General features: G+C 57.5%; 1 protein-coding gene across 3 annotated transcripts in view; it reads left to right on the plus strand.

Moving 5' to 3' along the window:
• The first annotated feature begins 5,480 nt into the window (after positions 1-5,480).
• HDAC6 (histone deacetylase 6) overlaps positions 5,481-13,742 on the plus strand; it is a 72,090-nt gene continuing 63,828 nt past the window's right edge. For all 3 annotated transcript variants that reach the window (XM_066579959.1, XM_066579958.1, XM_066579960.1), the window contains exons 1-3: positions 5,481-5,554; positions 10,556-10,657; positions 11,554-11,679. In XM_066579959.1, the coding sequence (XP_066436056.1) occupies positions 10,592-10,657; positions 11,554-11,679 (192 nt within the window). In that variant the 5' untranslated portion in view covers positions 5,481-5,554; positions 10,556-10,591. The remainder of the gene's footprint in view (positions 5,555-10,555; positions 10,658-11,553; positions 11,680-13,742) is intronic.

The raw sequence follows: 13,742 nt of genomic DNA on the forward strand, positions 1-13,742 counted from the left end.
GTTATATAATAACTGATGGGTTGATATGGTATATAATAACTGATGGGGCGATATGGTATATAATAACTGATGGGGCGATATGGTATATAATAACAGATGGGGCGATATGGTATATAATAACTGATGGGGTGATAGGGTATATAATAACTGATGGGGCGATATGGTATATTATAACTGATGGGGCGATATGCTATATAATAACTGATGGGGTGATATGCTATATAATAACTGATGGGGCGATAGTGTATATAATAACTGATGGGGTGATATGGTATATAATAACTGATGGGGTGATATGCTATATAATAACTGATGGGGTGATATGGTATATAATAACTGATGGAGCGATATGGTATATAATAACTGATGGGGCGATATAATAATAATAATAATCTTTATTTGTATGGCGCCAACTTATTCCGCAGCGCTTTCAGGCATGGATAAAGGCAAAACAATACAACAATTACAATGTGAGGTACATTGGGTTAGACACAAATGGGTTGGGGGTGGTACAGGAGGTGCAGGGGGTGGGGAACACAGGCAATAGGGGATTTCATGTGCAGATCAGTTATCAGAAGGCAAACAGGGTGGGGCACCATAGGGAGGGGCGGGGGACTAGGTCAGGAGATTTGGTATACTTCCCTGAAGAGGTGCGTTTTTAAGGCATGTCTGAAATTCCGTGCATCGGGAATTGTCGGGATGCCTTGGGGTAGAGCGTTCCAGAGGATGGGTGCTGCTCTAATGAAGTCCTGTAGGCGAGCATGAGAGGTTCGTATTACAGGGGTGTTTAGTCTGAGTGTGTTAGCCGATCGGAGTGAGCGGGCTGGGTGGTGTACTGACAGTAGGGAGGCGATGTATGGTGGTGTACTGACAGTAGGGAGGCGATGTATGCTGGTGTACTGACAGGAGGGAGGCGATGTATGGTGGTGTACTGACAGGAGGGAGGCGATGTATGGTGGTGTACTGACAGGAGGGAGGCGATGTATGGTGGTGTACTGACAGGAGGGAGGTGATGTATGGTGGTGTACTGACAGGAGGGAGGCGATGTATGGTGGTGTACTGACAGGAGGGGGGCGATGTATGGTGGTGTACTGACAGGAGGGAGGCGATGTATGGTGGTGTACTGACAGGAGGGAGGTGATGTACGGTGGTGTACGGACAGTAGGGAGGCGATGTATGGTGGTGTACGGACAGTAGGGAGGCGATGTATGGTGGTGTACTGACAGGAGGGAGGCGATGTATGGTGGTGTACTGACAGGAGGGAGGCGATGTATGGTGGTGTACTGACAGGAGGGAGGCGATGTATGGTGGTGTACTGACAGGAGGGAGGCGATGTATGGTGGTGTACTGACAGGAGGGAGGCGATGTATGGTGGTGTACTGACAGGAGGGAGGCGATGTATGGTGGTGTACTGACAGGAGGGAGGCGATGTATGGTGGTGTACTGACAGTAGGGAGGTGATGTATGGTGGTGTACTGACAGGAGGGGGGTGATGTATGGTGGTGTACTGACAGTAGGGAGGCGATGTATGGTGGTGTACTGACAGTAGGGAGACGATGTATAATGGTGTACTGACAGGAGGGAGGCGATGTATGGTGGTGTACTGACAGTAGGGAGGCGATGTATGGTGGTGTACTGACAGGAGGGAGGCGATGTATGGTGGTGTACTGACAGTAGGGAGGCGATGTATGGTGGTGTACTGACAGGAGGGAGGCGCTGTATGATGGTGTACTGACAGTAGGGAGACGATGTATAATGGTGTACTGACAGGAGGGAGGCGATGTATGGTGGTGTACTGACAGTAGGGAGGCGATGTATGGTGGTGTACTGACAGGAGGGAGGCGATGTATGGTGGTGTACTGACAGTAGGGAGGCGATGTATGGTGGTGTACTGACAGGAGGGAGGCGATGTATGGTGGTGTACTGACAGGAGGGAGGCGATGTATGGTGGTATACTGACAGTAGGGAGGCGATGTATGGTGGTGTACTGACAGTAGGGAGGCGATGTATGGTGGGGCAGCGCCATGCAGAGCTTTGTGGGTGAGGTAGAGGAGTTTACATTTAGTTCTGCAGTGGATGGGCAGCCAATGCAGCGACTGGCATAATGCAGAGGCGTCTGAATAACGACTGGATAGAGAAATGAGTCTAGCTGCCGCATTTAGTATGGATTGGAGCGGAGCGAGTCTAGTGCGGGGGAGGCCGATGAGTAGCGAGTTGCAGTAGTCGAGCCGGGAGTGGATGAGGGCGACCACGAGCGTCTTTAGCGTGTCCGTGGTTAGGAACGGACGTATTTTAGCAATATTTCCGAGGTGCATGGGGCATGTTTGGGCCAGAGATTGGATATGGGGGGCAAAGGAGAGGTCAGAGTCCAGTGTGACCCCAAGGCAGCGGGCATGCCGTCTGGGGGTTATGATGGTGCCAGACACTGGAATGGAGATGTTGAGGGGAGGTCGGTTAGAAGGTGGAAAGACAAGGAGGTCAGTTTTAGAGAGGTTTAGTTTGAGAAAAAGGGAGGACATAGTGTTAGAGACAGCGGACAGACAGTCGGTGATATTTTGGAGGAATGGTCCAGAGATCTCACGAGAGGAGGTGTATAGTTGGGTGTCGTCAGCATAGAGATGGTATTGGAGGCCGCATCTGTGGATGGTTTGTCCAATTGGGGCAGTATAGATAGAGAAGAGAAGGGGACCAAGGACCGAGCCCTGGGGGACCCCGACAGCGAGAGGAAGTGGGAGGAGAGATAGAACCAGCAAAGGAGACACTGAAAGAGCGATATGGTATATAATAACTGATGGGGCGATATGCTATATAATGACTGATGGGGCGATATGGTATGTAATAACTGATGGGGCGATAGGGTATATAATAACAGATGGGGCGATAGGGTATATAATAACAGATGGGGCGATAGGGTATATAATAACTGATGGGGCGATAGGGTATATAATAACTGATGGGGCGATGTGGTACATAATAACAGATGGGGCGATGTGGTATATAATAACAGATGGAGCGATAGGGTATATAATAACTGATGGGGCGATGTGGTACATAATAACAGATGGGGCGATAGGGTATATAATAACAGATGGGGCGATAGGGTATATAATAACAGATGGGGCGATAGGGTATATAATAACAGATGGGGCGATAGGGTATATAATAACTGATGGGGCGATATGGTATATAATAACAGATGGGGCGATAGGGTATATAATAACAGATGGGGCGATAGGGTATATAATAACAGATGGGGCGATGTGGTATATAATAACAGATGGGGCGATAGGGTATATAATAACAGATGGAGCGATAGGGTATATAATAACTGATGGGGCGATAGGGTATATAATAACAGATGGGGCGATGTGGTACATAATAACAGATGGGGCGATGTGGTATATAATAACAGATGGGGCGATGTGGTATATAATAACAGATGGAGCGATAGGGTATATAATAACTGATGGGGCGATGTGGTACATAATAACAGATGGGGCGATGTGGTATATAATAACAGATGGGGCGATAGGGTATATAATAACTGATGGGGTGATATGGTATATAATAACTGATGGGGCGATAGGGTATATAATAACTGATGGGGCGATATGGTATATAATAACAGATGGAGCGATAGGGTATATAATAACTGATGGGGTGATATGGTATATAATAACAGATGGGGCGATAGGGTATATAATAACAGATGGGGCGATAGGGTATATAATAACTGATGGGGTGATATGGTATATAATAACAGATGGGGCGATAGGGTATATAATAACAGATGGGGCGATAGGGTATATAATAACAGATGGAGCGATAGGGTATATAATAACAGATGGGGCGATAGGGTATATAATAACAGATGGGGCGATGTGGTATATAATAACAGATGGGGCGATAGGGTATATAATAACTGATGGGGTGATATGGTATATAATAACTGATGGGGCGATAGGGTATATAATAACTGATGGGGCGATGTGGTACATAATAACAGATGGAGCGATAGGGTATATAATAACTGATGGGGCGATAGGGTATATAATAACAGATGGGGCGATGTGGTACATAATAACAGATGGGGCGATGTGGTATATAATAACAGATGGGGCGATAGGGTATATAATAACTGATGGGGTGATATGGTATATAATAACTGATGGGGCGATAGGGTATATAATAACAGATGGGGCGATAGGGTATATAATAACAGATGGGGCGATAGGGTATATAATAACTGATGGGGTGATATGGTATATAATAACTGATGGGGCGATAGGGTATATAATAACTGATGGGGCGATGTGGTACATAATAACAGATGGAGCGATAGGGTATATAATAACTGATGGGGCGATAGGGTATATAATAACAGATGGGGCGATGTGGTACATAATAACAGATGGGGCGATGTGGTATATAATAACAGATGGGGCGATGTGGTATATAATAACAGATGGAGCGATAGGGTATATAATAACTGATGGGGCGATGTGGTACATAATAACAGATGGGGCGATGTGGTATATAATAACAGATGGGGCGATAGGGTATATAATAACTGATGGGGTGATATGGTATATAATAACTGATGGGGCGATAGGGTATATAATAACTGATGGGGCGATATGGTATATAATAACAGATGGAGCGATAGGGTATATAATAACTGATGGGGTGATATGGTATATAATAACAGATGGGGCGATAGGGTATATAATAACAGATGGAGCGATAGGGTATATAATAACAGATGGGGCGATAGGGTATATAATAACAGATGGGGCGATGTGGTATATAATAACAGATGGGGCGATAGGGTATATAATAACTGATGGGGTGATATGGTATATAATAACTGATGGGGCGATAGGGTATATAATAACTGATGGGGCGATGTGGTACATAATAACAGATGGAGCGATGTGGTATATAATAACAGATGGGGCGATAGGGTATATAATAACTGATGGGGTGATAGGGTATATAATAACAGATGGGGCGATGTGGTACATAATAACAGATGGGGCGATGTGGTATATAATAACAGATGGGGCGATAGGGTATATAATAACTGATGGGGTGATAGGGTATATAATAACTGATGGGGCGATAGGGTATATAATAACTGATGGGGCGATGTGGTACATAATAACAGATGGGGCGATGTGGTATATAATAACAGATGGGGCGATAGGGTATATAATAACTGATGGGGTGATATGGTATATAATAACTGATGGGGCGATAGGGTATATAATAACTGATGGGGCGATAGGGTATATAATAGGGGAGGTTATACTGTCCCCTCTTTGTCATAGCGCCTCCACCCTACAGTCGCATGTAAACTCCTCCTGTCAGTAGTACACACGTGGATGAGGTTCATGCTGCAGCTTTCCGCTATCAGCCACTGTAGGGGGGAGGAGCCGCCGTGTGGTCCATCCTGTCAGTGAGGAGCGCAGCCTGTGGGGTGGGCGTGGTCGGCACCACGTGGTCTGGAAGTGACGTCACCCGTTGAGAGCCGCCGAGGACTTTGGAAGTGTCGGTGGGTGGTTAGCCGAGAGGGGGGGGGTCCTGTCGTGGAGGGGGGGGGACAGCGGGGGGGGGAGTCCTGTCGCGGAGGGGGGGACAGCGGGGGGAGGTCCTGTCGTGGAGGAGGGGGGGACGTCCTGTCGCGGAGGAGGGGGGACAGCGGGGAGCATCCCGTTGTGGAAGAGGGGGGGACAGCGGGGGGAGTCCTGTCGTGGAGGCGGGGACAGCGGGGGGAGTCCTGTCGCGGAGGAGGGGGGGGACGTCCTGTCGCGGAGGAGGGGGGACAGCGGGGAGCATCCCGTTGTGGAAGAGGGGGGGACAGCGGGGGGAGTTCTGTCGTGGAGGGGGGGACAGCGGGGGGAGTCCTGTCGCGGAGGAGGGGGGGACAGCGGGGGGGAGTCCTGTCGCGGAGGAGGGGGGGGACGTCCTGTCGTGGAGGAGGGGGGACAGCGGGGAGCATCCCGTTGTGGAAGAGGGGGGGACAGCGGGGGGAGTCCTGTCGTGGAGGGGGGGACAGCGGGGGGAGTCCTGTCGCGGAGGAGGGGGGGACAGCGGGGGGGAGTCCTGTCGCGGAGGAGGGGGGGGACGTCCTGTCGCGGAGGAGGGGGGACAGCGGGGAGCATCCCGTTGTGGAAGAGGGGGGGACAGCGGGGGGAGTCCTGTCGCGGAGGAGGGGGGGACAGCGGGGGGGAGTCCTGTCGCGGAGGAGGGGGGGGACGTCCTGTCGCGGAGGAGGGGGGACAGCGGGGAGCATCCCGTTGTGGAAGAGGGGGGGACAGCGGGGGGAGTCCTGTCGCGGAGGAGGGGGGGACAGCGGGGGGGAGTCCTGTCGCGGAGGAGGGGGGGGGCGTCCTGTCGCGGAGGAGGGGGGACAGCGGGGAGCATCCCGTTGTGGAAGAGGGGGGGACAGCGGGGGGAGTCCTGTCGCGGAGGAGGGGGGGACAGCGGGGGGGAGTCCTGTCGCGGAGGAGGGGGGGGACGTCCTGTCGCGGAGGAGGGGGGACAGCGGGGAGCATCCCGTTGTGGAAGAGGGCGGGACAGCGGGGGGAGTCCTGTCGCAGAGGAGGGGGGGGACGTCCTGTCGCGGAGGAGGGGGGACAGCGGGGAGCATCCCGTTGTGGAAGAGGGGGGGACAGCGGGGGGAGTCCTGTCGCGGAGGAGGGGGGGACAGCGGGGGGAGTCCTGTCGCGGAGGAGGGGGGGACGTCCTGTCGCGGAGGAGGGGGGACAGCGGGGAGCATCCCGTTGTGGAAGAGGGGGGGACAGCGGGGGGAGTCCTGTCGCAGAGGAGGGGGGGGACGTCCTGTCGCGGAGGAGGGGGGACAGCGGGGAGCATCCCGTTGTGGAAGAGGGGGGGACAGCGGGGGGAGTCCTGTCGTGGAGGCGGGGACAGCGGGGGGAGTCCTGTCGCGGAGGAGGGGGGGGACGTCCTGTCGCGGAGGAGGGGGGACAGCGGGGAGCATCCCGTTGTGGAAGAGGGGGGGACAGCGGGGGGAGTCCTGTCGTGGAGGGGGGGGACAGCGGGGGGAGTCCTGTCGCGGAGGAGGGGGGGACAGCGGGGGGGAGTCCTGTCGCGGAGGAGGGGGGGGACGTCCTGTCGCGGAGGAGGGGGGACAGCGGGGAGCATCCCGTTGTGGAAGAGGGGGGGACAGCGGGGGGAGTCCTGTCGTGGAGGGGGGGACAGCGGGGGGAGTCCTGTCGCGGAGGAGGGGGGGACAGCGGGGGGGAGTCCTGTCACGGAGGAGGGGGGGGGACGTCCTGTCGCGGAGGAGGGGGGGACAGCGGGGAGCATCCCGTTGTGGAAGAGGGGGGGACAGCGGGGGGAGTCCTGTCGCGGAGGAGGGGGGGACAGCGGGGGGGAGTCCTGTCGCGGAGGAGGGGGGGGACGTCCTGTCGCGGAGGAGGGGGGACAGCGGGGAGCATCCCGTTGTGGAAGAGGGGGGGACAGCGGGGGGAGTCCTGTCGCGGAGGAGGGGGGGACAGCAAGGGGGGGAGTCCTGTCGCGGAGGAGGGGGGGGACGTCCTGTCGCGGAGGAGGGGGGACAGCGGGGAGCATCCCGTTGTGGAAGAGGGGGGGACAGCGGGGGGAGTCCTGTCGTGGAGGGGGGGACAGCGGGGGGAGGTCCTGTCGCGGAGGAGGGGGGGACAGCGGGGGGTAGTCCTGTCGCGGAGGAGGGGGGGGACGTCCTGTCGCGGAGGAGGGGGGACAGCGGGGAGCATCCCGTTGTGGAAGAGGGGGGGGACAGCGGGGGGAGTCCTGTCGCGGAGGAGGGGGGGACAGCGGGGGGGAGTCCTGTCGCGGAGGAGGGGGGACAGCGGGGAGCATCCCGTTGTGGAAGAGGGGGGGACAGCGGGGGGAGTCCTGTCGTGGAGGGGGGGACAGCGGGGGGAGTCCTGTCGCGGAGGAGGGGGGGACAGCGGGGGGGAGTCCTGTCGCGGAGGAGGGGGGGACGTCCTGTCGCGGAGGAGGGGGGACAGCGGGGAGCATCCCGTTGTGGAAGAGGGGGGGACAGCGGGGGGGAGTCCTGTCGTGGAGGCGGGGACAGCGGGGGGAGTCCTGTCGCGGAGGACGGGGGGGACGTCCTGTCGCGGAGGAGGGGGGACAGCGGGGAGCATCCCGTTGTGGAAGAGGGGGGGACAGCGGGGGGAGTCCTGTCGTGGAGGGGGGGACAGCGGGGGGAGTCCTGTCGCGGAGGAGGGGGGGACAGCGGGGGGGAGTCCTGTCGCGGAGGAGGGGGGGGACGTCCTGTCGCGGAGGAGGGGGGACAGCGGGGAGCATCCCGTTGTGGAAGAGGGGGGGACAGCGGGGGGAGTCCTGTCGTGGAGGGGGGGACAGCGGGGGGAGTCCTGTCGCGGAGGAGGGGGGGACAGCGGGGGGGAGTCCTGTCGCGGAGGACGGGGGGGACGTCCTGTCGCGGAGGAGGGGGGACAGCGGGGAGCATCCCGTTGTGGAAGAGGGGGGGACAGCGGGGGGAGTCCTGTCGCGGAGGAGGGGGGGACAGCGGGGGGGAGTCCTGTCGCGGAGGAGGGGGGGGACGTCCTGTCGCGGAGGAGGGGGGACAGCGGGGAGCATCCCGTTGTGGAAGAGGGGGGGACAGCGGGGGGAGTCCTGTTGTGGAGGGGGGGACAGCGGGGGGAGTCCTGTCGCGGAGGAGGGGGGGACAGCGGGGGGGAGTCCTGTCGCGGAGGAGGGGGGGACGTCCTGTCGCGGAGGAGGGGGGACAGCGGGGAGCATCCCGTTGTGGAAGAGGGGGGGACAGCGGGGGGAGTCCTGTCGTGGAGGCGGGGACAGCGGGGGGAGTCCTGTCGCGGAGGAGGGGGGGGACGTCCTGTCGCGGAGGAGGGGGGACAGCGGGGAGCATCCCGTTGTGGAAGAGGGGGGGACAGCGGGGGGAGTCCTGTCGTGGAGGGGGGGACAGCGGGGGGAGTCCTGTCGTGGAGGGGGGGGGGGACAGCGGGGGGCGTCCTGTCGTGGAGGGGGGGGCAGCAGGGGGAGTCCTGTCGTGGAGCGGGGGACAGCGGGGGGGCATCCCGTTGCGGAGGAGGAGGGGGGCAGCGGGGGGAGTCCTGTTGCGGAGGAGGGGGGGCAGCGGGGGGAGTCCTGTTGCGGAGGAGGGGGGGGGCAGCGGGGGGAGTCCTGTCGCGGAGGAGGGGGGGGCAGCGGGGGGCGTCCTGTCGCGGGGGAGGGGGGGACAGCGGGGGGCGTCCTGTCGCGGGGGAGGGGGGGACAGCGGGGGGCGTCCTGTCGCGGGGGAGGGGGGGACAGCGGGGGGCGCCCTGTCGCGGGGGAGGGGGGGACAGCGGGGGGCGCCCTGTCGCGGAGAAGGGGGGGGAGAGCGGGGGGCGCCCTGTCGCGGAGAAGGGGGGGGAGAGCGGGGGGCGCCCTGTCGCGGAGGAGAGGGGGTAGAGCGGGGGGCGCCCTGTCACGGAGGAGGGGGAACAGCGAGGGGCGTCCTGTCGTGGAGGAGGGGGAACAGCGAGAGGCGTCCTGTCGGGGAGGAGGTGGGACAGCGGGGGGCGTCCTGTCGTGGAGGAGGGGGGGACAGCGGGGGGCGTCCTGTCGCGGAGGAGGGGGGGACAGCGGGGGGCGTCCTGTCGCGGAGGAGGGGGGGACAGCGGGGGGCGTCCTGTCGCAGAGGAGGGGGGGACAGCCGGGGGGCGTCCTGTCGCGGAGGAGAGGGGGGACAGCGGGGGGGGCGCCCTGTCGCGGAGGAGGGGGACAGCGGGGGGCGTCCTGTCGTGGAGGCGGGGGGACAGCGGGGGGCGTCCTGTCGGGGAGGAGGGGGGGACAGCGGAGGGCGTCCTGTCGGGGAGGAGGGGGGAACAGCGGGGGAGGGCGTCCTTTTGGGGAGGAGGGGGTCAGCGGGGGGGGGCGTCCTGTCGCGGAGGAGGGGTGACGGGGGGGGGCGCTCTGTTGCGGAGGAGGGGGGACGGCGGAGGGGCGTCCTGTTGCGGAGGAGGGGGGGACGGCGGAGGGGCGTCCTGTTGCGGAAGAGGGGGGGACGGCGGAGGGGCGTCCTGTTGCGGAAGAGGGGGGGACGGCGGAGGGGCGTCCTGTTGCGGAAGAGGGGGGGACGGCGGAGGGGCGTCCTGTCGAGGAGGAGTGGGGGACGGAGAAGGGGGTGTCCTGTCGTGGAGAAGGGGGGGCACGGCGGAGGGAGCGTCCTGTCGTGGAGGAGGGGGGACAGCCGACATGGGGGCGTCCTGTCGTGGAGGAGGGGGGGACAGCGGAGGAGAGGGGGGGGACACAGCAGGTGGCGTCCTGTCGCGGTGGAGGGGGGGCGGCGGAGGAGGCGTCCTGTCGCGGAGGAGGGCGGGCACGGCGGAGGGGGCGTCCTGTCCCGGAGGAGGGGGGGCATGGCGGAGGGGGCGTCCTGTCGCGGAGGAGGGGGGGACAGCCGACATGGGGGCGTCCTGTCATGGAGGAGGACAAGAATCTGGTGGCACCTGTGGGCACCATAAGGTGGGGGGGGGGGGGTCCGGTCTCGTCTCATCTCATCCTTACTCTCTTCCAGCTCCTGCGCCATGACCGAGCTGTGAACCCCGAGACCATGTCCTCTCCCCGAGACCGTAAGTCACCCGGAGGACGCGGCCGCCCCCCCGGAGGCTCCACTGCGGTACGTCATGTTGTACCCCCTTACTTCAGCTCCCCTCCCCCAACTATCTGTGAGGCTCCTGGGCCAAATATCCTAAATACTCTGCACCTTTCTGATGTACTTTGTGCTTCATTTCCTCAAGTCTATTCAAGATCTCTGCTTGCGTCATTTCCTCAAGTCTATTCAAGATCTCTGCTTGCGGTCAGTGAAGTGAAGCTTTCATTGATTAGACTGAGTGATCAAAACCTGTCCTGATCGCGTCACGCATGTAATGTGCCCTGCACCCATGTCAGCTGCACACGACTCGAGCCGCCCCTCTTCCTGCACCGCCGTGCCATGCGCTGCACCCCCCCCTTCCTCTGCATTAATGAGCCCTGCGCCACCACCACCTTCCGCGTGTGGACCGTGCACCCCCCCCCCCTTGCCCTGCGCCCCCCCCCTCCTTGCCCTGCGCCCCCCCCTCCTTGCCCTGCGCCTGCACCCCCCCTCTTCCTCTGCATTTATGGGCCCTGCTCCGCCCCCACCTTCCGTGTGTGGGCCGTGCACCCGCCCCCCCCCCTCTTGCCCTGCGCCTGCGCCCCCCCCTCTTCCTCTGCATTTATGGGCCCTGCTCCACCCCCACCTTCCGCGTGTGGGCCGTGCACCCGCCCCCCCCCTCTTGCCCTGCGCCCCCCCCCCTCTTCCTCTGCATTTATGGGCCCTGCGCCACCCCCACCTTCCGTGTGTGGGTCGTGCCCCCCCCCCCCCCTCTTGCCCTGCGCCTGCGCTGCCCTGCCTTCCTCCGCATGCGGACCGTGTGATGAGGGAGCAGCTTTGCTTCGCTGTTCGGTGTCTGTGGTCGGGGATTTGCTGTGCAGAGCTTAAAGAAGTTAATTAACACTCATTTCCATCCCTTGTATGTGCGACTGTCGCTGCAGAAGAAGCCGGGGAAGAAGGGGCCACCGTCCCCTCAGGGGGGGCCCAGCCTCCAGGAAGTAAAGAGGAGAGGCCACCACATGAGGAAGACCCCAGAAAGAGACATCTGTGACCAGCTGGATGCACTGGTGAGAGCCCCATCACTGTGTACATACAGATAAAAGGCGTAATGTATTATACTCCAGAGCTGCACTCACTATTCTGCTGGTGGAGTCACTGTGTACATACAATACTTATCCTGTACTGATCCTGAGTTACATCCTGTATTATCCTCCAGAGCTGCACTCACTATTCTGCTGGTGGAGTCACTGTGTACATACATTACTTATCCTGTACTGCTCCTGAGTTACATCCTGTATTATACCCCAGAGCTGCACTCACTATTCTGCTGGTGGAGTCACTGTGTACATACATTACTTATCCTGTACTGCCCCTGAGTTACATCCTGTATTATACCCCAGAGCTGCACTCGCTATTCTGCTGGTGAAGTTACTGTGTACATACATTACTTATCCTGTACTGATCCGGAGTTACATCCTGTATTATACTGCAGAGCCGCACTCACTATTCTGCTGCTGGTGGAGTCACTGTGTACATACATTACTTATCCTGTACTGCTCCTGAGTTACATCCTGTATTATACCCCAGAGCTGCACTCACTATTCTGCTGCTGGTGGAGTCACTGTGTACATACATTACTTATCCTATACTGCTCCTAAGTTACATCCTGTATTATACCCCAGAGCTGCACTCACTATTCTGCTGGTGAAGTCACTGTGTATATACATTAGTTATCCTGTACTGATCCGGAGTTACATCCTGTATTATACCCCAGAGCTGCACTCACTATTCTGCTGGTGGTGGATTCACTGTGTACATACATTACTTATCCTGTACTGATCCTGAGTTACATCCTGTATTATACTCCAGAGCTGCACTCACTATTCTGCTGGTGGAGTCACTGTGTACATACATTACTTATCCTGTACTGACCCTGAGTTACATCCTGTATTATACTCCAGAGCTGCACTCGGTATTCTGCTGGTGAAGTCACTGTGTACATACATTACTTATCCTGTACTGACCCTTAGTTACATCCTGTATTATACTCCAGAGCTGCACTCACTATTCTGCTGGTGGAGTCACTGTGTACATACATTACTTATCCTGTACTGACCCTTAGTTACATCCTGTATTATACTCCAGAGCTGCACTCACTATTCTGCTGGTGGAGTCACTGTGTACATACATTACTTATCCTGTACTGATCCTGTGTTACATCCTGTATTATACCCCAGAGCTGCACTCACTATTCTGCTGGTGGAGTCACTGTGTACATACATTACTTATCCTGTACTGCTCCTGAGTTACATCCTGTATTATACCCCAGAGCTGCACTCACTATTCTGCTGGTGGAGTTACTGTGTACATACATTACTTATCCTGTACTGATCCTGTGTTACATCCTGTATTATACCCCAGAGCTGCACTCACTATTTTGCTGGTGGAGTCACTGTGTACATACATTACTTATCCTGTACTGATCCTGTGTTACATCCTGTATTATACCCCAGAGCTGCACTCACTATTTTGCTGGTGAAGTCACTGTGTACATACATTACTTATCCTGTACTGACCCTTAGTTACATCCTGTATTATACTCCAGAACTGCACTCACTATTCTGCTGGTGGAGTCACTGTGTACATACATTACTTATCCTGTACTGACCCTTAGTTACATCCTGTATTATACTCCAGAGCTGCACTCACTATTCTGCTGGTGGAGTCACTGTGTACATACATTACTTATCCTGTACTGATCCTGTGTTACATCCTGTATTATACCCCAGAGCTGCACTCACTATTCTGCTGGCGGAGTCACTGTATACATACATTACTTATCCTGTACTGCTCCTGAGTTACATCCTGTATTATACTCCAGAGCTGCACTCACTATTCTGCTGGTGGAGTCACTGTGTACATACATTACTTATCCTGTACTGATCCTGAGTTACATCCTGTATTATACTGCAGAGCTGCACTCACTATTCTGCTGGTGGAGTCACTGTGTACATACATTACTTATCCTGTACTGATCCTGAGTTACATCCTGTATTATACCCCAGAGCTGCACTCACTATTCTGCTGGTGGAGTCACTGTGTACATACATTACTTATCCTGTACTGCTCC

Source organism: Eleutherodactylus coqui, chromosome 10 (genome assembly GCF_035609145.1).
Source record: "Eleutherodactylus coqui strain aEleCoq1 chromosome 10, aEleCoq1.hap1, whole genome shotgun sequence".
NCBI classification, from domain to species: domain Eukaryota; kingdom Metazoa; phylum Chordata; class Amphibia; order Anura; family Eleutherodactylidae; genus Eleutherodactylus; species Eleutherodactylus coqui.